Consider the following 24,662-nt stretch of genomic DNA (forward strand, 5'->3'; position numbering starts at 1 on the left):
ACCACATTCTCAATTATCTATCAGTAATGAGTGTCATTTTGGTCTACTTGCCTTATTCCTTGGCTCTAACATGGTTCAGACCTCAGAAGGAGAGAAGGGCATTGTTATTTAATAGACTTCCACAAACCCCCAAACTTAATATTGCACTCCAATCAGCTACTGGCAATTGATCAGTGTTCATAATGAAATTAAATCTATTTGTGCTGGATATTTGCAGCAGATGCACTGGCACACACCTGTAATCCCAGTGGCTTAGAAGGCTGAAACAGGAGGATCACAAGTTCAAGGCCAGCCTCAGCAACTTAGCAAGGTTCTAAGCAACTTAGTGAGATCCTGCCTCAAAATAAATAATAAAAATGGCTGAATATGTAGCTCAGTGGTAAATTACCCCTGGGTTAAATCCCTAGTACCCATCTCCTAATAAAGAAATCTGTTTGCAATCCTTGATCTAAAGACTGTATAACAAGAACAGTAGTGGGGTAATAATTGGGAATGTGCCAGATCTTGCACTAAATGCTTTATATAAACTGACTCCATGGTCTGAAAGCAGATAGAACTAGTCAAATCATAACTCAAATCATACTCAAATCATAAACTTCTTTAACATCAAAATTACCCTCTTTTATCAAATTTTATATTATTGTCAATATTCAATTATCTTTCCTCTGATAAGTGAAAATACCGAGTGTCCTCCAATATGTTTAACTCCCACCTCTGTACCCTTTACTATTTCTCAGACACCAAGAGAAGCAAATTTTTCTGAAAAAAAAAAATCAAAGTACTTCTTTTTTTGGGGGTGGGGAGTGGCAATGGGGACTGACCCTACTAGGGTGCTCTACCACTAAGCAACATCCCGAGCCCTTTCTATTTTTTCACAGTCTTGCTAAGTTGCTTACGGCCTTGTTAAATTGCTGAGGCTGGCCTTGAACTTGGCAATCCTCCTACCTAGCTTCCCAAGTCACTGGGATTACAGACATCACCATCACACCCAGTTTAAAGTACTTTTATTTCTCAGAAAATTGAAAGATCTTTTAGAACATTTTCCACAAGTGGTCTTGTGTTTTATTGCAATTTTAAAACTAAATTAATATTCATTCTTTTGATAAAAGTTTGCCAGGATTATGTTTTATACTTTAAGATTTTTCATCTCCTTGTCCACCCACACTAATGTTTTCCTTAGCAATTGTTGTGTGCTTACTGATTTCTGACATGGTGCATTAGTTTGTCTTGAGAAGTACTTGATTTCTTCTTTCATGATCCTTTACAATGTAATCCTATTTTACTATTCATGATTCACAATACATTTTCAGAATCATTGTTCAAAACAGCAAATGTTCAAACAACTTAAGTTCTTCATAAAAGCATGCAAATTTAAGAATGTTAATATATTATCTTCAAGTGCCTATGTACCTATGCCAATATAGAGATTAAAACCCCATTTCCTTAATGTATGCTATGGTTTGGATTTAAGGTAACTCCTCAAAAGCTCATGTGTTAGGCAATGAAGGAATTTTCACAGGTGAAATAAATGATTAGATTATGAGAGTTGCACATCTGTGGATTAATCCATTTGATGGATTCATAATTGGAACACACTAGTGAGTGGTAATGGTAGGAAGTGGGGCATGGTTGAAGGAAGGAGGTCACTGGGGAGACATATCCTTGTAGACTATATCTTTTCCCTGGCTCTTCATACTCTTTTGTTTCTGTTTCCTTGACTGCCATGAGCTGAGCAGCTTTCTTCCACCACACTCTTCTTCCATGTTGTTCTGCCTTACCTCCAGACCCAGAATAATGAATTCAGCCAACATAGACTGAGATCCCTGAAATCATGATCCCAAAATAAACTTTTCCTCCTCTTGGTTGTTTTGTTTTGGGGTGGGTAGCAGGAGAGACTTAGAATTTAACCCAGAGGAAATCTACCATTGAGCTAAATCCCCATCCTTTTTTATTATTTTATTTTGAGACAGGGTCTCACTAAATTGTTTAGGGCCCTGCTAAGTTGCAAAAGTTGGTTTCAAACTTGAAATCCTCTTATTTCAGCCTCTTGAGTCACTGGGATTGCCTCTTAGTTGTTCTTGTCAGGTATTTTGGTCCCAGCAACAAAGAGCTGACTAATACAAGGCTTAAAGAAAAAAATATTTAGTAAAGTCCCTAAGTAACCCTTTCTATTGCTAATTATGATCTCTTAAATTAATTCATTCATTATGATCTCTTAAGTTTACATTTCCTCTTGCCTTATTTTAGTGAAATAGAGCATTTACTTGCAATCTGTTTAACCTAAGCAAATGCCCAATCTATGAAGTTATATTTTTCCATGCTTATGTGGAAAACAGAGCTATTTTGTCTCACTAAACTATAAAGCATGTGGTATGGTAGCACAACCAGGTATTGCCTATCCCATTATCCTGTCTTCTCTCTTCCTACTAATTAGAATCTTCCACTTTTAACTGGGCCTAAGACTGTCTTGAAAAAGTTTATCTAGTATATCTCATTTATTATAGCCAATAAAATATAAGCAGAAATGTCATGTGGTGGCTTTGAGAAATTTCCTTAACAGACAGCCAGTGCATGTTTCTTTACCACCTTCTTTCCTTGCCTTTGTCCTGTTCCATGGAATCAGGATTTGATGAATGACACTTTGGAGTTACTCCAGACCCTGAGGACTCTGGAAAATACCCTTCGGGTGGCAGAGTAGGGACTGGAGGGAGTCTGGGTCCTTAAGTGGGATGGCATCCTGGACTGCCTACTCCACTAATCAGCCTTAAAAAAGAAGGAAATTATGCCACTGAAGACAGCAGGGATGAATCTGGAGGACAGTGAGCTAAAATAAAATGAGGCACATAGAAGGACAAATACTACATGATCTCCCTGGTGGGTGGAATTTAGTATGTTTGAAAGAAGCATTTTGAGCTTTATAATCCTACTGTGAAAATACCTTATGCTGGCACAGAAAATCATAACAGCAGAGAGAAAAAATCAGACTTTTGGTGTGGGGGAAATGGGGAGATTCTAGTCAATTATGTAGGGTAAATAAGTTCTGGAGATCTAATGCACAGCATGGTGACTGTAATTAAGAATACTGTTTGTACATTTAAAATGTGCTGAGAGTTACAATTGTGATATTGTGAGTGATAGATGTTAATTAACTTGATTATGGTAATCACTTTATAATGGACATGTATACCAAACATTATATTGTATATCTTTAATATATACAAATTTTATTTGTCAAGTGTACCTCAATAAAGCTGGCAAGGGAAATCACTTACTTTGGATAAATCATCCTTATTTGAGGGGCAGTTCTGTATCTTTCAGCTGAATCTCATTCCCCTTATGAAAAATAATCTAATTTATCCTGGAGTTAAATCAGTAACATTTAATCAAGGGCAACTTTTTGCGCTGGAGGACATTTAGCAATGCCTAGAAACATTTCTGGTTGTTATAACAATAGGGATACTATAGGCATCCAGTGAGTAGAGGCCAGGGATACTGCTAAACATTCTAAAATAAACAGAACAGAATCATCTAGCCCAAAGTGTCAATTTTACAAAGATTGAGAAACCTTAGGTGAAACATAACTCTCAGGAAGGTGAGTGATTAAAAAAAAGAAAAACCAAAAAAAGCCTTTGGTTCAGACTGAAGTGTAGAGACTGAAAGGTCCTGTCTAATCAATATTATCCTCAACACTTACCATATATCTCAAACTACTTTTCAAAGAATTACAATATATATGATATCTAGGCAAGACTTCAGTGGTAATGTGTGGAAGAATATTCCAATTAATACTTGTTGGGATTACTTTGGGGGCTTTGGTTCTTCTCTAGATCAGTCACATAAAATTCCTAGGGTGACACTTGGGTATCTATTTGTGTGTGTGGGGGGGGTGGGGAACAATTTTCAGTGGAGTATGTCTTACAGATATGCTGAAAAATTACCAATGAGGGCACTGGATGCTTTCCTGGGCCACAATCTGCCCACTACTTTACATAAAGTTCTATAAGGGCAGAACCTTTCATTTTCCCTTCTTATATACTGACTCCACTTTATCTTCAATATAAGGGAATACTCAGCACTTTCTCTAGTATGATTCAAACTGTTGAGCTTCACTAATGGCTGCACCTTCACTCTAAGCTCAGGTTTGCCTTTCCAGACTATGATATTACCCCATCACCCACACCAGCAGAAGGAAATCTATCCAGCTGCCCATTAATATCCTGTGCCAAGACAGCATTCACATTTTTGGTTCCTGTGTTTTGGCAGTGTTCAACACTGCTCCTACTATAAAACCATGGAAAATTCAAAATATTGAACCAGTCTAGCTACCACATCTTCACTTCAACTTCCTGGATACTAAAAAAGAAAAGGAAGTAGCTAAAAAGGACAGAGGAATATTCAACTGTAATTTTATTAAAGTCTAGGTGACTTTATGATCAGGGTTAAAAACAACTCATTTAGTGTATTTGAAAGAAGCATTTCTAGCTGTATAATCCTACTATGAAAGCATCTTAGGCTGACACAGAAAATTACTAAACTATCCCAGAACTATAATTATCACCTTCATGGTTCTTTATTTTATTTTGTCTTCAATGCATTCCATCCTAGCAGAGTGGAATGACTATTTCCTTTAGAAAACATGCATCTGTCTCCCAAATATGTGGGAAATAAAAGTGGATGATTTCATTAACTGCTTAGTCTAAATAAAACATACTCCCTGCCTGAGGCAGCTTATTCCAAAATTTTATTGACAGCAATTTGAAAATAGTGACCTAAAATGCTAATAAAGTCAGACAGCAGAGTACTCTAAGCCAGAGAAACAACAGGGTATTCAGACTATGACTGAAGAAAGCAATGCTATTAATGCTGGGAGGCTGATAAGTCTCAGTAAGGTAGACTTAAGACAAGAATATAATAAAAAGCAATAATGACTATCAATTTATGTAACATCATCTACATTTTGGAGCAAAAAGATCAATCTCTATAATTACATTCATTCCTGGTAGCCTTTCTACTTAGTTGTGCATGAAACAGAGAACAAAGGTTAGCCCTCAGGTCTATCCCTAAGATGCAAGGAATAAGGACAAATGCACCATGAATAAAAGATATCCCAGTGCCCTATCAAATAGAACTGCCTGGAATTCTACTATATTGCAAAGCCCAAGAAGCTGTATCACAAACATAGGTCCAGAGGAAGACTCTACGGAGTATTTACAAAACTATTCAGAAAGTAACTCTGGAGGTATATATCTATTATTGAGAAAAATGCATTCCATGATATTTTCTCCCAAGGTTCTTTGCCAAGCTTGTTGGAGGGACTATAAATTCTTCAGATTACCATAATCCCATATCTGAGATGCATATCACACTTTCAAGGAAAGTTCTCTTTCAACCCCTTATTACTAGAGAAGTTTCTAGAGGAAGTCATGAACACATACCCCAAGACTTACATGAGGAACTGAAAACTTACAAAGGTTTAGAAGTCAGCACATTGCCATTTAAACTGGACTAAGTCATCATACCTACTTAATTAGACCTGCAAATGTATTTTTCTTCTAATAGACTGACGTTCTTGATTATCTAATCATCAAAATACTTCTAGCTGCTCTCTCCACTGACTTAGTAAACTCTGCTAGAAATGCAAACTCAAACAGTATGATGGAAGACACAAAAGAGAATAACATACATAGATCAGTAACAATGCATAAGAGGAATATCCCTTCCTGGTGTCTGTATTCCATCTCTTCTTGGTAACAGGCACACTGGGGTAGGTAGTGGTAGGAACAGGTTAGAATCCATAACATTTTATTTTACTTTCATTTACCAAGAGTCATTGGGAATGCTACTGAAATGCTCCTGAAGATGCTCAGTGGTCACTCAAAAGGCATTCTTTAAAGTGTAAGCAAGACAAATTGTTAACTGATAAATGGATAAAGAAAATGTGATATATTCATCCAACGACATATATTATTCAGCCAAAAAAAGGAATGAGTACTGATACATTCTGTAGTATGGATGAACCTTAAAAACATACTGAGTGAAAGAAGCCAGACACCAAAGGCCACATATTGCATGATTCCATTTATATAAAATATCCAGAATAGGCAAATTCAAAAAGCAGATTAGAGATTGCCAAGGGCTTCGGGGGGTGGGATAGAAAGTGACTGCTAATGGGCATAGGAATTTCTTTTGAGAGTGATGAAAATATTTTGGAATTATACAGTAATATTAGTTGTGCAATTTTTGAACCCACTATAAACCACTGAAGTATACACTTTTAAATGGTGAACTTAATTATCTGTGAATTATATCTCAATTTTTGAAACAAGTGTTCTTTAGCTCAGCATTTCTACTGTCCCTTAGTTGTCTCAAGACTGAACAAAGGGCCTGGTTCCTAGAACTCCCTTTATGCTGTTCCACAATGTTGCCTTATTTATGAAGTGAAAAGGAAGATTGAAATGCTAACACCATTTTCATTTCATCACATATCAGATGGGAAAGAGAAAATGTAAGATCTGGTGTAATTTTTGGTCACCCAGTTAAGGCATGATTTTCCTATTGTAGCCAAATCAAGTTATTCAATGATCCTGGGGCAGCAGATACCAATTTATCATTTAAAGGGCCAACTCTTGCTGAGATACCTCTTTATTGCCAAATGTTGAACTGCAGTATTCAAAAAGTTCTAAGCATCTGGTTAGTATATTTTGAAAAAGAGGGACTATTAATTCTTATCAAGATTCATTCATCTTCTCACATAGAAATTGTGCTCAAATACAAAATGACAGATGGTGCTGGAGAACCAACAGTTGAACATTCAAAAATATCTTTTATACCTTTTTTGTTAGTATCACTATTTTACCATGTGTTTGACATATAAAATATAATATTCATTCATAAGTTTGGAAGAACAATGAATACTTACTCACTTAATCTGCCACCATTGACTTTAAATTATCTTAAACTTACTTGGTGTTACCAAATGGTCCATGTTTGACTTTACTGTGGATCATTTACCAGGGAAAAAATGCTTAGGAATTCAGTGCACCCACAATTTGTGAACATGAGGTATCTGTTTCTAAACAATGTCTTAGAGTGGTCAGCATATGCTACTTTGGTCAAACCATACATATATTGAATGATTCCAATTTATATAAAATGTCCAAAATAGGCAAATTCATCAAAACAGAAAGTAGATTGCCATGGGCTGTGGTTGGGGTTGCGGTGCAGAAAGTGACTGCTAGGACGTGGGCATAAATGCAACAGGTGGGTAAATATTGGAGCACAGGTCTGAATGGCATCCTCAGAACCAGAGCTTGGAGTGCATGACCAAGAGCATGTTATTGTGGGCTCTTTTTTAAAAAAGGAATCAAAGGAAGCCATGATAAGGAAGACCTTTGAGTAGGTATAATCTACAAGCCCCAGATGACAAATATGTGTCTCACTTCTCAAAATGAAATTTCTGGATTCATATACAAATAATCACAAATCTATAATAAATAATTACCATTTAGCACATTTCATTTAAGACTGTTTGTAGAAGGAGAAGGATAAATAAAATATCCAGATATTATAGTCCAAAAGAATTAATCACTTTTAAAGAAAATCATATGACTAAACTCATTGTAACACATTTGTAGGATCAAGATTAACATGATACACTCCATAAGAATACAATGCCATCTACAATGAGTCTTTTATGTAATTACTATTTCAACCAGTAAGTTAAATAGCATAAGTCACCTTAATGTGAACCCCAGTTCAAAGGCAAATGTGGCCAATCTAAAAATCCTTGAATAGTTCAAAGATTCAATTTTAGTCAATATTTTACTTTTACGCCAGTGATTTACTGAAAGTACTAATGAAAATTAAAACTGACACTACAGAGTTTTCTTTCCTTTTCCTATGTAACATCATTTGTGAACAAACAGAAAGGTAAACATAGAAAACAAGCCTAGCAAATCCACAGACTAGAAAATGCTATATAATTATACTGTGTGTGTGTGTGTATGTGTGTGTATATATATATATATATATATATATATATATATATATATATATATATATATTATAGAAGAAAAAAAACATGGTCATCCTGAAAATATCTTAGGGATACATGTTCCCCTATAAGAGACTTCTGATATTTTCTAATGTGATTTCTTAAAATAATTAGTCAAGAACCCTTTATTCCCAGAACTAAGTCTCTGCATTTCCCAGAAAAATGAAAACCAACAGTATTCTTTCAACATTGTAATTTAAAAACACATCATTTCCTTCAAATGCTTTTTGGGGGATAGCATCTGAGTGGCTAATAAGGTATTCCTAACAAGTGAAGAACTTTCAATCTATTACAACTTAATTATTGGAAAAACCTAATTCTAATTCCACTGTTAAGAAGAAGCTGGATAAATGTAATTGTCACTAAATGGTAAAATTTATGGACTTTAGTTATTTATTTCTGCTTATCTGACAAATATATACATATATATTATGTATATATAATACATATATACATGTATACCTACTTAGGAAATAACTAGTAGCTATTGTTGTGCTATAATTAAAGATCAAATACCTTAGCTGCTTCAAGAATTCTACATCAGAGTTGCCATTGATGAGCTTGATGAACTCTTCATAAGAGGGAGCATAGGTGTAGGCTCTCTTGTGATGTTCATTCATCTGTTCTCTGTACTCCAACTGGGCAAGCAGCATATGGTTAATGTAATCTGGATTACTCAATAACTCCACTATTGGCTTCAAGACTGTGGAAATGAGAAGAAAACATCATGGAAAAAGATATTCTTCTGAAGGAATTGTTTTCATATTACATAGTTGAAACTACATTTGGGAAAACATTTTTCAACAAGTCAAATGGAGGAAATTATAAACAGCTCAAATATATAAAAAGGCACATGCATGCAGGTATGTGGGCATATATAAGCATGCATGTACATAAACACACACACACACACACACACACACACTCAAAGTTGCTTATCCCTCTGGATAAGTTACCATATATATATACAGATACAAACAAGTGGTCATTTTAATAAGTGAGTGAAATGTAAATGAAAAGAAGTCATCAGAAACCCAAATTACTAACAATGATATTAAAATTAAGTACTGTTTCTTTTTCTTATATTTCTTTTATAAGGCTCATTCATTTTTGTTTTGACCAGTTTAGTCTGCCAAAAGATGAAAATCTTCTACTAACTGGTCAAAGCAGACTTCATGGAGGAAGTTGTTAGAAAAAATCAATAACACTATTACAAATCCATCCCACTTACTGTAGATTAAAAAGTTCCCCTTTTCTCTGTGGTTGGCTGTACCAGTTGATGGGCACACCTGGCTAATCCTGACATAAATGAGATATATAATCAGTGCTTCTCTCCTTATTTGTTTGAGATTCTAAGACAGGGAAAGGTTCTTTTAGGTCATATTGTGGCACAGTACCATTTTTAGTTATCCCAAATTCACAGACTATGTGTAGGCAATATCAATTAATCTTATAACGTATACATTATTGGCCTGGAAAACTCAGAAGGCTATCCCAAATGAATGCTTTGCAGTGGAGAGCATAAGGACTGGTTTTCTTGTCAAAATAAACAGCAGAATGGACCGTGCATTTTGCAATATATATAATATAAAAAATTTATGTTTATCACGTAAGGCCAAATGTTTTCTCTGAATGACAATTAAGCTTGAAATTTCTAAAATACTACTTTATTATCCATATGTCCCACAGTAAATGAGGTTTGCACAAGTGTTAAAATGTAATCACAGTATATGGCACATTAATTTACAAACTTATCATAATTGTAAATTAATTTTATAAGTCTACCTTTCATCGTGAGAATTTCTGCGAGCATTATACGTAAGCTGAGAGACTGGACATCCTTTGATGGGAGTAGACAGAACACCAGAACCCGAGAACATGTTTGTAAAAATCTTACTTCTTCATCTGAGTTCCTTAAGCATGCATGCAACACAAAAGGCCTTGGCTGTTCTTCATGTCTAAAAGAACAATTAAATGAAGAAAGTGAAAAGGAAGCAAGGTAACTGATGTGATTCTGCAATCTGTATTTGGGGTAAAATTGGGAGTTCATAACCAACTTGAATCTAATGTATGAAATATGATATGTCAAGAGCTTTATAATGTTTTGAACAACCAATAAAAAAAAAATAAAAAAGGAAGCAAAGAAATTCCAGAAACAATTCAATTATAAACCATTAGATAAAGAAGCTTTTCAAATGAACAACACATTGATTATAACTCTGCTACCTCCTTGACAATACCAATAATCAATAATTTCATTAATCTGAGACTAATCTAGAAAATCTGGGCTGTGATAAATGCAAATGTATAGCCTTCTGGGATTTCAAAATAAATGATAACTACCTGAAATACCATCAAAGTTTATAGGTAACTCCCAAATCATAGCAACAATCCAAATAGGTGTAAGTATTTCTTTAATTACATTATTTTAAAATCTTCTAGATTTCTTCTTAAATGTGATCTTCAGCTTCATTTTTCAAAATTAAAAAAACAAATGATGACACATAAATAGGGTTACTAGGCAGTTTTCTTGACTGGAAGATCATAAGATAAAAAATCTGCAGGTGTTTCTAAGTGAAGAAAAGGTCCATAATTTGATGCTATTAAATATGATGTCAAATTGCTTTCTGTGAGGTTTCCAAATTCTTTCTAACCTTGGCTGTGGATTTCCTGGCAGCACTGACCCCATCTCTGGACCATTAATCTGGAGAATTTTAGTAGAAAGAACTTTCTATGCTCTTTTTCATAGTAACTTGAAAGCAACTGAAATGCTACTTTTTAAAAATATTTTTTAGTTGTTGATCTACCTTTATTTGTTTTATTTAATTTATTTATATGTGGTGCTGAGGATCAAACCCAGTGCCTCATGCATGCGAGGCAAGAGCTCTCCCACTGAGCCACAACCCCAGCCCTGAAATGCTAATTTTTTTAGAATCTTCTAAATAAGGGACAAAGTGTAAAAGATTCTTATAGTGACTTATAGTGGCCAATACTGAGAGAGAAAAAACCCTATACAGTGGGAGAGAATCAAACAAATATGAAAGTGCATGTTGGTGGCTTTATGACCAACGTCTCTTGGGACGGTAACTGTGATTTCATTTTGCACTAGAGACTGAAGACATATTTCTAGAGTTTGTATGCTAAAAAAAAAAAAAAAAAAGAATGATTTTCTCTCTGCCTTCTACAATAATCAAGAGGAATTCTACCCTAATGTGCAAAGCCAACAATACAAAAAGAGATTCTAGGAGTGAGCCTTTATGTGTACACTAATGTATGCTGACTTTTTATTTATTTATTATTTTTTTAAAATTTTTTATTATTAGTTGTTCAAAACATTACAAAGCTCTTGACATATCATATTTCATACATTTGATTCAAGCAGATTATGAACTCCCATTTTTACCCCACATACATATTGCAGATTCACATCGGTCTGACTTTTTTTTAAATGACAGTTTCAATTATTTTAAACTCTAGTTTAATTTCAATTATTTAATTTCAATTATTTTAAACTCTAGCTGCCAGCTAGACCTGATATTTCAATATAGTAAGACTAAGATGCTACTCCTTTGTCATATCAAACACTTTTTAAAGGTAATTCTTTGCTTTGAAACCTATATTTGAATATTAATTCAAATAGGTTGGCCAAAAGAAAATATACTTTTATAAGAAAAGCTTATTTAAATATAATATCAAAATCCCTCTCAAAGTGTACACCATTCCTTGTCCATATCAATGGAAGGCAGATAATAAAAGGGGATTGGTCCTCAGAAGGCCACAAATTCTACTCCCTCCTAAGGAGTTAGGAAAATTTTTTCTTGAGTCAGCCAAAGACCAGAAGACTGGTCAAGTAAGGTTGATCTATGGAAAAATGTTCCTCAAAGATTTCCCTAGACTCTGTCTGCAAGCAGGATATTCCTGTGATGCTCTCTAGTAAGTGGACATCTAGCATAGCATTAGAAGCCAAGAAATGATCAGACGTGGCTATGTGAGGGTAATGTCTAGAGTAGGAAATGTCTAGCCAGCCTTGAGGTAGGTTGTAACATTGGTCTTTGCAGCTTCCTACCCCTACCAGTGTGAATCAATCATGTGTTTACTGCAGGTCCTGCTACTTATTTCTGGGTTCTCATTCTCGAGTAGGCAAAAGCACATTAACCTTTTGTAAGTTTCATATGTACAATATTGCTTAATCCTCCCTTATACATTAAGAAATATTTCATCACCACCATTTTATGGGTGAGAAAACTAAGATCCAAAGGTTAAGAGATTAAAGTCACAGAGGTGACGAATGGTAGAAATTAGTTCTGTTCTTTCAAATTAACTCTTTATACCACAAAGATGGCTAAGGGGAAAGGGGAAAAAAAGCATCAATGATAAAGAAGAAAAATATATGAAAAACATTTATATATAAAAACACTTTTCCTCAAAACAACATGCCAGTACTTGACCTGCAAAGAGAACACAGATTGTAAGGAGAACATGAAATTAAAGATACTACTAAATTAATGGTATAAAAACAATCATTTTTAGATTTTCCTGAAATTTGCTGAAACATGACAGATGGGATCAAGGAAAAGGAAGCAGAGGCAAGACTTAAATGTGATCTGGATTGGCCTAAAGCAGCCAATAGAATGGAATGACAGCCTGAAATAAACACTGACCAGAAAGCAGCCTTCATACAATTGCCTCACAGTCAAACTGAGGATGTGTTGCTTTATTAATGTAATTTATTATTCTTTTGTCTGATAGTGGACAACTTGATTAGGTGTTCCAGAGGCTACCAAAGTTATTTTGTAGCCAATAGAGATATGCACACCAGTGAAGATTTCTATTGGAGCTGTTTACCTGGAACAGCTAGATACAGCTATAATCATCAATCCTAGAGTCACTGTCTGCCAAACTCACTGTGTGGTTTGTATAAGATGATAAACAGATAATATTAGTTCTCTAGAATGCAATCATTTATATACAACTGACCTACTGGCACTTTTGCTACTACCCATAACTCTAAGAATAGTGATAGAGTTTTTTGTTTTGTTCTTTACTCTTTATTTCTTATCATCAATTAGAGCTTCTAGGAATATCCTAGAAAATCTCCCCTTCACATAAGAGAACTTTTGTGAGGCCCAAAGACACAGAGCTTTTAATCTGGAGTTAGTTCTTTGATGCTGTTCCCATAACTATCTTTATATCATCTTCAAAAACAGTAATTTCAGAAGTTGGTAAATATCTCAATGAAAAATATATTCTCATGTTGAAACTAGATAATCATAAAAACAATAAATGTCTTGAAACACTTGCCCTAACCTCATATCTATCGTTCTTCTAAGTGGCATAAACATTGATTTAAAATACTGTCCTCTATTGGACTACAATTAATTACTTTGAAATGTGCTTCCACTGAATTCAAAGAAGTCTTTTATAACATCTGTCTGGCATAATTATGTAGTGGGTACTATATAGCAGGTGCTCCAAAGGATTGATGAACACTTCAAAAGGAGAGGTGGAAGCCACTGATATTCTAGGGGAATGACCCAAGAGTCCAATTTCTCTCATTTTCCTTATCAGTGAACACGACCCCCCTATTGAAAGTTATCTTCACTTACAAACACTGGTTTACAAGAGTGGTCCAGAGACTTCTACATGTCTCAAGAACCCTTAGTTCTAGGATATCAAAATTATATGCATAGGAATATGAAAATGCCTTTTTATTTTTCACTCATATTCTCACAAGTGTACTGGAATTTTCCAGAGGCTGTATGATGTGCAATGACATCATCATTCTGATAACAAATGGAAAGTGTACGGTATCCTCTTGTACTTTAAAAAGTTCTTGGTTTTAATATCTAATGTGGTAAATATTAATAGATATGTTGAGTGGTGCTGGTAAATGTTTAAAAACTGTTTCTCCATGGGAAAAAATTCTGATTTAAAACATCCCACTGTGTAAACAGTTGATTCCAAGGCAACAAAAAGACTTCACTGAACTCAGAGTCAGGAAGAGATGTGCACAATCAGCTCTTGCACGCCAGCAGTTGGCTCCAGCAGGCCATTAGATATGACCCACATAAATGAAAGCACTTTGAGGTTCTCAATAGCTTTTAAGATTGTTGAAAAATCCTGAGGCCAAAAAATCTGAGAGCCATGCTCTACAGTAATGTTTTTCAAACCACAGGTCATGACCAAGAAGTAACACAATAAAACTGAATTGATCTCAAACAGCATTTTCAAAAAGTGTCAAGAACAAATGACACCAAAGCTATCACTGGTAATAACAGCACCATTTCATAAAAGTGTGCCACAATTTAAAATTTATTTCTCACTATGCATTATGATTAAAGTTTGTAAAACATGGGGGCAGCAAGCTGAAAAAGAGTAGGCATGTAATTCCTCTGGAATTTGAACATAAAGACCTGCTGCACAACCACATTTAGCAACCAGGTCCCACTACAAGGGCAACATCACAGGATAGAACAGGAACTGATTCTGATAAAGTCAAACAACAGAGCTTCTGAGAAGAAAATGTGAATTACCACCTGCCCAATAAGGATGCTGATGCTGACTCATCTCCTTGTATACTTTCAATATTTTATCTCTTCCCTGAAAGTAAGACTAGGCCATATTAACTACAGGTAATTACATTCCTACTGCAAACAAGTTCACACCCAAGCAAGCACAAGGCTATTTGTTTCATATTTATAAGCAAGTTAGAAGTGCTATAATGCATTATCCTTGCACTTATTCAAGCATAAGATATAAATTTAAATAAGATATAAATTTAAGATCCTATCAGCAAACCTGAATTTGTTATTTGCACAGAAATGGTCTTGTTGAAGTCTTCTTTCATGGGCAGGTTCTCACCTTCTCATCTAATAGGTACAGATAGATCTTTTCAACGTAATAGCACAAGAGGCTAACAAACCTATATATTAGCTATTTTCATAATGAAACAAATTATCTAATTAGAGACTGCAGCTCCAAATTTAAGTTCCTTTAAAAGTCAGTTTTCAGGATATTATGCTGCAATTCAGCTGTTAACATAGGAATCACAAAAATAAAATGAACAATATTCACATTTTTCCAAAATTTATAAACTCATTGACACTGATCACATTTTAAAATATTTAAAATTTTCTATGCTTAGATATTTATAATACCATAAGTAAGTTCATCATGATACTGGTTCAGTGAAATTTATTTCACTATTTAAGTTGTTTACAAAATTAAATACACCTATTAGAAAATTATCCCCCAAAATCTACTCTATCAGAACACTATAATTATTCCCCCTCAAAACATCTGCTTTTTCAACTCAAGTGCCAGCAAGAGGCAGAATATTCTGTAGTATGGCTTGACTTTATTATTCAAGAAAAATCTTTTTGATGTGGAAAAGGGGAGTGGGTTGCTCATGTTATCAGTTACCTGGTATTAGCAGCTTTCAGGTCACAGAAATGAGTGAGTAAAGTTCTTACAACATCATTGCAGACAACTTTAACCACATCCACATGACTCAATCTGTGTCGCAGCTGTCTGGCAATTTCCCAAAAGTCTTCTGAAAGCAGATTGTAAAGCTGCCCCTCATCTCTGCTGAGATTTCCATACCAGGAGAGAATGTAATCTCTGTAACTGTAGTCAAACACTACCCAGGAATAAACAAAGCAGTAAGGAAAACTTAGATGAAAGAAGCAAAAGCAATAAAGCATTTCTACTACAAATTGGCTACCCATTTTTAATACTGTTTAAAAAGTAAAGAGAAAACAGAAGTCAAGAGAAGACAGATATTTTAAAATGAAAGATTCTAACTGATATGTTGTGTATACTCATCACATGTCTAGACTTTCTAACATAATCTAATCTTAAAATATTTGATCTTGGTTCCACACTACTTAAAATTTATATAACAATCAAAGAAAGAAAGAACAAAAAGCATTTTAACACAGTGACAACACATTTTTTCCCCCAGCTTTTGGTATTGCCCCAAACTTCTCTCTCTTCATATAGCCAAAATTGTGGTCTTTCTAATAAGGCCTGGGCCTTCACCACAGGATGAAAAACACTTCTTCCAAATTTATTCCATTCTACAATGCTTTTCCTCAGTACCTAGAGATAGTGGCTGCTCGCATTATTTGGTCTTCCTATATCCTTAGAATTCTTTTTACTTTTAATAGTTAATATTAAACTATTTTAATGTTAATAATTAACATTATTAATAGTTAATTCCATGTTATAAGGTAATGATTCTTTATATTTAACCTTCCCTGCTCAGTTACAGTATGGTTTGTCCCCTAATACCTCAACAAACATAGAATGAATCCCATATATGAGTGCCAGATTTCATATTAGGTTCAGCAAGTGTGGCCTGTCACCTTCATTGGAAGATATTTAATTTTCTTAATTCTGAATCAATCCTATGCCTCAAAATTAGAGAGCCCTCGCTCTAGAATAGTGTCAGCTAATATAAACATGAGACCCATGTTTGTAATTTTAACTTTTCTAGTAACCACATTAGAAAATTTAAAAGGTGGCATTCATTTTAATAAAATTTCATTTCACACAATATATTCAAAATATTATTCCAATAGGTAATATTTAAAAATATATATCTAAAAATGAAATATTTTTCATGCTAAGATTTGTAATCTGGTGTATACTTTACACTTTCAGTAATTTCAAATTGGACTGGCCACACTTTTGGTGTTCAACAGCCACATATAGGTCTGTGTAGTTACTATGCTGGATAGTATATCTATAGTCCATAGGGGAGAAAAAAGTCAATGTGACCTTTGCAAGACACTATTTTTTTTCAATATTTTTAGTTGCAGATGGACACAATACCTTTATTTGACTGATTTATTTTTATGTGGTGCTAAGGATCAAAACCTAGGGCTTCCACATGCTAGGCAGGCACTCTACCACTGAGCCCCAGCCCCAACCCCAAGAAACTATGTCTTTTGAAAAATAAAATGCTACCAGTCTCAAGTTATGACACCTCCAAGTGCCCAAAGGAAGAAACTAACATTTGGTTACACAATCCTAACCCAGGTTCAAGAATACCAGGATAAATTTTTTTAAAATCACTTATTTCTCAATTTATTTTTCATTTTCAAATACTTCTTGATTTGGCTTAATTTCAGATGAAACTATGTATTATTTAAAGTGATGAATTTATCCTCCTGCTTTTCTTTGCTTGTCTGTACAGCATTTCATCCCCAGAAATCCTTAAGAACAAAACATAACTTGTGATTTATTTTACACCTGGTACACAAAGGACTAATCTGAAATTCTCAAATAAGTTTTGAGTCTGGTATTTGATAGTCATGTTATTTCTCTTGGCCACTATATTTTTACCAATTGAGAGACTTAAAAATAATAAATTTGGGTCGGTTTTTTAGAGGGACAGAGTGAAAGGGAACATCGTGAGTCATATTTCTTAGAAAACTAAAAGGTAACTAGAACCTTGAGTTCAGAATCAGTATTTACCCAATATGATGCCCATAGGCCCAAGGAAACACTATTCTTGTTTTAATATTCTGGGATTTTTTTTCTTGAAACATCAACCATGAAAGTCAATCCAATGCTTTTCGCATTTCCAAATTTCTTAATTCAGTTTTATAATACTTTACAAAAAAGTATCTTACATCTCATTCAAAATCATTATAGAGAATCAAGAATTTTGTTCACATGCATGGAGAAAGGTTTAAATTTACAGTGAATCCACAGCTTCAGTTATAGTAGGATAATTGTGCCTTCTGGCTGAGAACAATGACCTGCCAGAGTCAGAAAAAAATATCTTGCCTTAATCTTTAACTGTTCTTTAAACAAATATTTACAGAAACCTTCCAGTTTGTAAGGTGGTATCAATATCCACATCATAAACCACTGAATATGAAAGAAAAGGCAAAATAAAAGCAAAACAAACAAATCATCTCCTAGCACTCTCAGTCCTTTTATGTTGACTTCCAGATATTACTTTGAATAAATGGCAGTTATGTTTTCTAGATTTTATAAAAAATTGTCCTATCTCATTTCTAATTGGACTATTCCATTAAGAAGAAAGCAGATATGGTTTCTGACCTAGATGTAAGAAATTATGGCAAAAACCAGGAATGGGTCAATCCTATAATCTTATTTTTTGGCAACAAACAAATAGACTATGGTTCCTACACAGTAATTGTGTTTCATCCCTTTAGGAAACTTAGGCTCAAAGATGTGAAATAACTTGAGGAAGGCAGTGACAAGTTTCCTGTCAGTAAAACATCTTTCTACTCAGCACTCTGTAGTCCTACACATAAGTAGAACAAAGTAAATCACATGAGTAAAAGATAAGAAAAATCTGAAATAGCATCCTTGTCCAATGAATATCCATCTTGTTTAAACCATATGTTTATGAAAAAATATATATGTGTATGTGTGTGTGTGCGCGTGCCCACGCAAAAGGCTCTACTTTATAAAGTTGTTCTAGAAACTACAAATAGGACAAATGGGTACAAGTCATGAGTAAGCTGCTTTTGCAGCGCAAAATAAGTAGGAACTGAATAAAAACACTGAAACTGTTCCAGAAGTGGCCATATTGGACGGTGACCATTCCATCATAAATTCTTAAGCTAGATACCTAGTAGACAAGGATGATATAGAAAAACATGACATCCTAAAATGGTGGGCTGCATTCAATAACCTCCAAAGGCTCTTTCTGTAAGGCCTCTATAGCTTTCTTCAGTCTCAGTGCCAACTAATAAGAGTATAAGCGCTACCTTTCCAACAAACCCTGCTCATTTGTTAATTTGCAACTTTCTCCCTTGCTTTTTTTTTTAACTGTAGGTTTTCATGCCACAGAATTTTTGACTAGTACTCAATGAATCTGCAGCCCAAAACAACTGGAAAATAGAAACATTTTTCCTTTTCATTATAATTTATTTTCAAAATATGACAGGAAATTAAGAATAATGATGAGACAATATCTTTAAAATAAGATCATATTGAGGGTGCTTAAGGCCTATTGTGAAAGGCATATCACCTCTATAATGTCTCATTACATTTGTTAAGCACATTGCTTATGCTAATTAAGATAATTCTAAAACACTCCTCTGGTAACATTTTGGTTAAGAATGGATAAAAATTAATACTGGCCTAAATTTGTACTTAGTAATAGAGATACATTTTAACCACAGGTGCATCTTCTATTTCTATCTGATTATCACTCTTCAGTCAAGTATCATGAATAAATATGTAACTCAAAAATAACAGTACAAAACAAAGCCATGAGTTCAAATACACATATCATATAATGATACAGACTCATTTACACAAGTACACATATGAACAGTGTATTTTAAGACATAGCCTATAAATCAATTCAAGGAGACAGAAGTTCATGATAAAATCATTTTATGGACTTTACTAAGAAATAAACATAAATACATGTATAATCACAATGAGAAGTAAAAGAGCACTTCTCACTGCTGGGAAAAGTCTTTATTTTAAAGACAAAGTAATAGCCAACAAAAATTCAGATGCTATTATCACCCCAATACATCTATTTTCTAAGATTACTGTCAAAGAAATAAGTAGTTAAAAGGGATATCCCTGGAGATTACAGAAAATAAAGTAACATGATTGGAACTTTAGTTAGGTTAATCTGAAAAGATTTAAGGTAACAAAGTAAAACTAGCAATGATGAGACCAAGTTAAAAAGATACTTCGTCTAGATAATGTGATATCAGGTAATCTCTAACTATAAATTTTCCAAATAAGGAATGACTCAAGTGAAGTAAATAGTATAAAAGAGAAAGCTCTAAGAAGGTCCTTTTTTTTTCCTCTCTCTCTCCCACTATTTCTTTCTTTTTACCCTTATCTTTCCCCAGAACAATTCAGAGATATGGTCTGCTCTGTCCATGAGGTTTCACCCCATAGTGCAGAAACATTCATGGTCTGGTCTCCTGGAACAAAGTAATAATACTCCTTCAACCAGAAACTGGTTTGATGATAATGATAAAGACAACAATAATTCTTCTGCTCAAGTAGATAGTCCTTTAGGGTTGGTTGGTTGTTTTTGTAGTACTGGGGACTGAATCCAGTGATGCTCTACCACCTTTTTAAAATTATTATTATATTTTGAGAAAGGGTCTCACTCAACTGCCCAGGATGGCCTCAAAGTTGTGATCCTTCTGCCTCAGCCTCCCAAGTTGCTGGATTACAGGCCTGAGCCACCATGCCTGGCTTCCTTTATGATTTACACAAAGTATTAAAGTATTTTTGCTTTTGTTTTATTTTTAATGCTGGGGATCCAACCCAGAATCTTGGGCATATCAGGTTTTGCTCTACCACTAAGCTCTACCTCCAGCCCCTAAAAGTTTTAAAATACAATGTAAAGTCATATTTGGGAAGATCTGGGGCTACTAGTTTATACTAATACAATTGACTGATCTATTTATTCATTAAACGAAAAGCTGTATATACATTGCATACCACTGGGTTAAAAAAAAGTTCATGAACTGCATGAGTCAAGCCTTAAAGGGGTGTAAGAAGTCATCATCTTTTAGGTGCAAGCCCTACTTTCCTCTGTGTCACCATTTAATTCTCAGACAGCCTAACATCCTCTAGAATAGCCACAAGGGGAGTCTAGTAAAAAAGATTACTACATCAGGTTTGCCTTACCTAAGACCTGTTTCAAAGAAACCAAAAGTTCTGTTACACGTGGACAATGACCTTCCTATATTTTCTGCTATCATGATCATTTTCAAGTTGTGGCCCTTTGCATAACCTAGATAATTTACTAACAGGCATATTTACCACTAAAATTTTAAAAAAGTAAACAATTAATGGGCCAGGGATTTAGCACAGTGGCAGAGAGCTTGCCTAGCACATGTAAGGCCATAGGTTTGAACGCTAGTACCACAAAAATGAACAGCAAAGCATTGAGTCAATCAAAAAAAAAAAAAAAAATTTAAATTTAAATTTTAAAAAGTCAATCAAAACTAACAGAAATATATTCACTCTTGAAGTATACATGTAAAAGTAATTTCAAAGTGAAGACAACCACAAGAAATAATAAAATAATGATATGTCTAAGACTTTTAGGCAGTGTCTTACAAGACAAAAGTCTAGGTCAGCATCCCCAATACTTTGAAATGGATAAAATCTTAGAAAGAACTATATGTCCAATTCAAGAATTTTCAATTTAGCCTGGTGTGTTGGTACAAACCTATAATCCCAGTGACTTGGGAGGCTAAGGCAAGAGGATTACAAGTATAAGACATATGTCAGAAATGTGGTGAGATCCTCAGAAACTGAGACCCTTCTCAAAATTTAAAAAAATAGGGGTTGTGGATCAGTGGTAGAGTGCTTGCCTAGCATGTGTGAGGCACTGGGTTTGATTCTCAGTGCCACATATTCATAAGTAAATTAGGGGGAAAAAGGGTCCATCAACAACTAATAAAAATATTTTTAACAATTTTTAAAAACTAAAATAAAAAGGGCTGGGACATAGCTCAGTGGTAAAACACCCTGGGGTTCAATCACCAGAATGAAAAAAATATATATACATACACACATATATATTGAATATATATATGTGTGTGTGTATGTGTATGTATATATATATATATATTTTCAATTTAACATTCGGAAACTATACCAAGAAAATGGCAAGTACTCAATAATTATGGAATTAAATAACCTGGTCCACATTTTTGAGATAATTCAGAGTAACCTAGAAAATTAGGCAACAGATCTAATAAAATTTAATAGTAAATCAAAAATAATTTTAGAAGTCCTTCTCCCAACCCCATCCTCTGTCTGCTTTCCAGGAAATGTAATATATTTTTAAAAATATTTATTTATTTTTTTAGCTATAGTTGGGCACAATACCTTTATTTTATTTATTCATTCTTATGTGGTACTGAGGATTGAACCCATGGCCTCACACGTGCTAGGCCAGCGCTCTACCGATAAGCCACAACCCCAGCCCAGGAAATGTAATTCTAAGGAGAAACTTTTAAAGGTATTTGGTATAGAATAGTAACTGTTCTGACTTCTCAAATAGACATGTAGTTCATTCACATTATATCAGAACCCCTAAATATATAGTTTTTAGATTTTAAACTGGATAACAATAATAATATGCTCTGATCGTCTTTCCCAAGTATCCCATTTAACTTCCAGCATTTGTAGCATAATTCTTATTGTTCTCATAAAGCCTAACTATATTATTTACTCTGTATTTTTGACTGTTACTTCTTTCTTCTTGTAATTCAATCTTTAGACTCAAAATAAACCCAGACTTAAACTGAGCTACATCAGAAACACTTGAGTAACAAAAAAATCCACGTACACAATATAAAACATGTCTGTGCAGAAACATACGCACATATGCTTTATATTTTACTCAGGACTCTTTGAACAAATCTGTTTTTAAATTATATATTCCAAAAGCAATAAAGTAAATATATAAAGATAAAATGGTATAACATTATCATCTAGTTGAAATTAACTTTAGGATGAAATTTTTAAATAAATACTTCATGAGCAATTCAAATCAACTGCATTGAAATAGCCAAAGCCTGAACAAGTGTACAGTTACTTAAGTTTTGAAAACACACAGAGACTCTCAATTTTATCAACACTAAGTCTGTTATAGCTAGCTAATAATATCCTGAATTCCAGTTAAACATACTGGTGCCGAGATTTAGAAATGTAAATTAAATACTCCAGATATGCAAATTACAATCACTGTGGGTTTTCTAAATGCTTATGAAACCTCTTAGCTTTCGCAACACACATTTCTAGATTCTAATTCCCCACAAGTTTTAATGGCAAAATTTTTAGAAGGTGATTCTAGTTTTGGCTGGGTTTTTGTTGACTAATAACTATTGTCAAATAGATAAAGTTTATTCCAACAATCAGCTTATGGCTTTCTTTTAGGTACATCATACAATGCTCAACTTCCCTGAAAATCATTTTACTTAAAACAAAGGACAGGAAATCTGAATATTAAGAAATGTGGTTTTTAAAAAAAAAACTATACTAAAATGTAATTAACTAAAGCTCTTATCCAAAGGCTTTGGATAATATTTTCCTCTAAAAAGAAATCACTGCACAGAAATTAGCTTAAGAGCAATGTGTTTTTCCTTTCTGTCACCTAGGCTGAAGCTCTTTTCCTTTTTTTTTTTTTTTTAATAAATACTACTAGAACAAACTGGTCCATCCAATAGAAAAGGTTATGTCCAAGTGCACAGAAATTTCTAAGTCTTAAAAATTAAAAATACCATATTTGTGGCAGCATCATTCACAAAAGCCAAAATATGGAATCAACCCCATCGTCCACTAATGGAGGAATGGATAAACAAATGTGGTACATATATACAATGGAATATTATTCAGCCTTAAAAAGGAAAGAAACATTAAAACACAATCATACCATTAACTTTTTTTTTTTTTAATTAAGGATAAAGTTCCAGTTTCAGAGTTGTTGGAATAGCTTATATCAGACTAACCTTCTTACAGTAAAATACAATTAGGAACTCTGGAAAAAACATCAAAGAATTATTTAAAGGCACTGGAGAGGAATCTATCCTTGAAAGAAGGGAATGGTACTGAATAAGATATGTTTCTGTACAAGTTTTGATAAACCCAGCCTGATTCCCTTTTAAGATCAGGAGCCACAAGTTATAAGATTCGTTTCTGTTTTCTGTAAAATAGTAGGATTTCTATTTGGCCTGGCCATATTTTGATGTTTTAAACTTACTTGGAATGCCTGCCCTTGCCTTGAACTCACCCATGCCTGGCTTTCCCTGACCAGATAACAACCCTCTCTGAAACCTTAGTGGCGCCTCATAAATTCTGGCTTTCCCTGGCCAGATAACAACCCTCTCTGAAACCCTAATGGCGCCTCATAAATTCTGATGTTGGGATCTAAATTTACTCCCTAAGTGCTGAACCATTTAGACCATTAACCTACTACCTGCCTTTGTATTATGCTTATCAAAATCCTGTTATCTGTAAGTTCTCAAGATACCCCGCCCCCCCGCCACCTTTTTTGCAACTTTCTGTGCTATAAAGCTGCACTCCTAGAGAGCTAGAGGCCTGTCTTCTATTCCCACGGGTTTTGGGTGGTACAGTCCCAGCCAGTCAGAATTATAAGCTTGCTTTTATTTGATTTAAAGTTGGAGTCGGTGGTCTTTTCTTTGAGTAGTGGTTTAATGCTTTCCCCTAAAGGCAACCACATTGTTAGAGGCATAAGGTAGTCTGAACTCAGAATGATTGCATTTTATAATTGTTGTTATTATAATTATAATAATTATTATTATTATTAAAGATACCATAATCAGAATTATTATACCTTATCATTTAAGATACAGATAACAGAAAATAGGAGTTGCCAGTAAAGATGAAAATATAGGCAGGAAAAAAAACAAAAAAGGATGGAGATACAATAACTAGGTACGAATCCTCAAACCCATTGCTAAGTCTGGCTACCCCCGTAGGGCACTGGAAAGCAAGGGCAGGAGGACTGAAGAGCCTAGCAGATAACTCCAACCACTGTCTCCCACTGAGACTCACAACTGACTGCTGGGACCAAAGGATTCACCTTGGACTAAAGACAAAATCCAAA

At 34.3% G+C, this 24,662-nt stretch overlaps 1 protein-coding gene across 4 annotated transcripts in view; it reads right to left on the minus strand.

The window, feature by feature from the left end:
* Window positions 1-24,662, minus strand: part of Snx25 (sorting nexin 25) — a 123,217-nt gene that overhangs the window by 54,518 nt on the left and 44,037 nt on the right. For all 4 annotated transcript variants that reach the window (XM_071610491.1, XM_071610490.1, XM_071610489.1 and 1 more), the window contains exons 3-5: window positions 15,476-15,692; window positions 9,839-10,011; window positions 8,570-8,756 (exon numbers count right to left, since the gene is read on the minus strand). In XM_071610491.1, the coding sequence (XP_071466592.1) occupies window positions 8,570-8,756; window positions 9,839-10,011; window positions 15,476-15,692 (577 nt within the window). The remainder of the gene's footprint in view (window positions 1-8,569; window positions 8,757-9,838; window positions 10,012-15,475; window positions 15,693-24,662) is intronic.

The sequence above is a fragment of the Marmota flaviventris genome, chromosome 3, assembly GCF_047511675.1.
Source record: "Marmota flaviventris isolate mMarFla1 chromosome 3, mMarFla1.hap1, whole genome shotgun sequence".
Taxonomy (NCBI): Eukaryota; Metazoa; Chordata; class Mammalia; order Rodentia; family Sciuridae; genus Marmota; species Marmota flaviventris.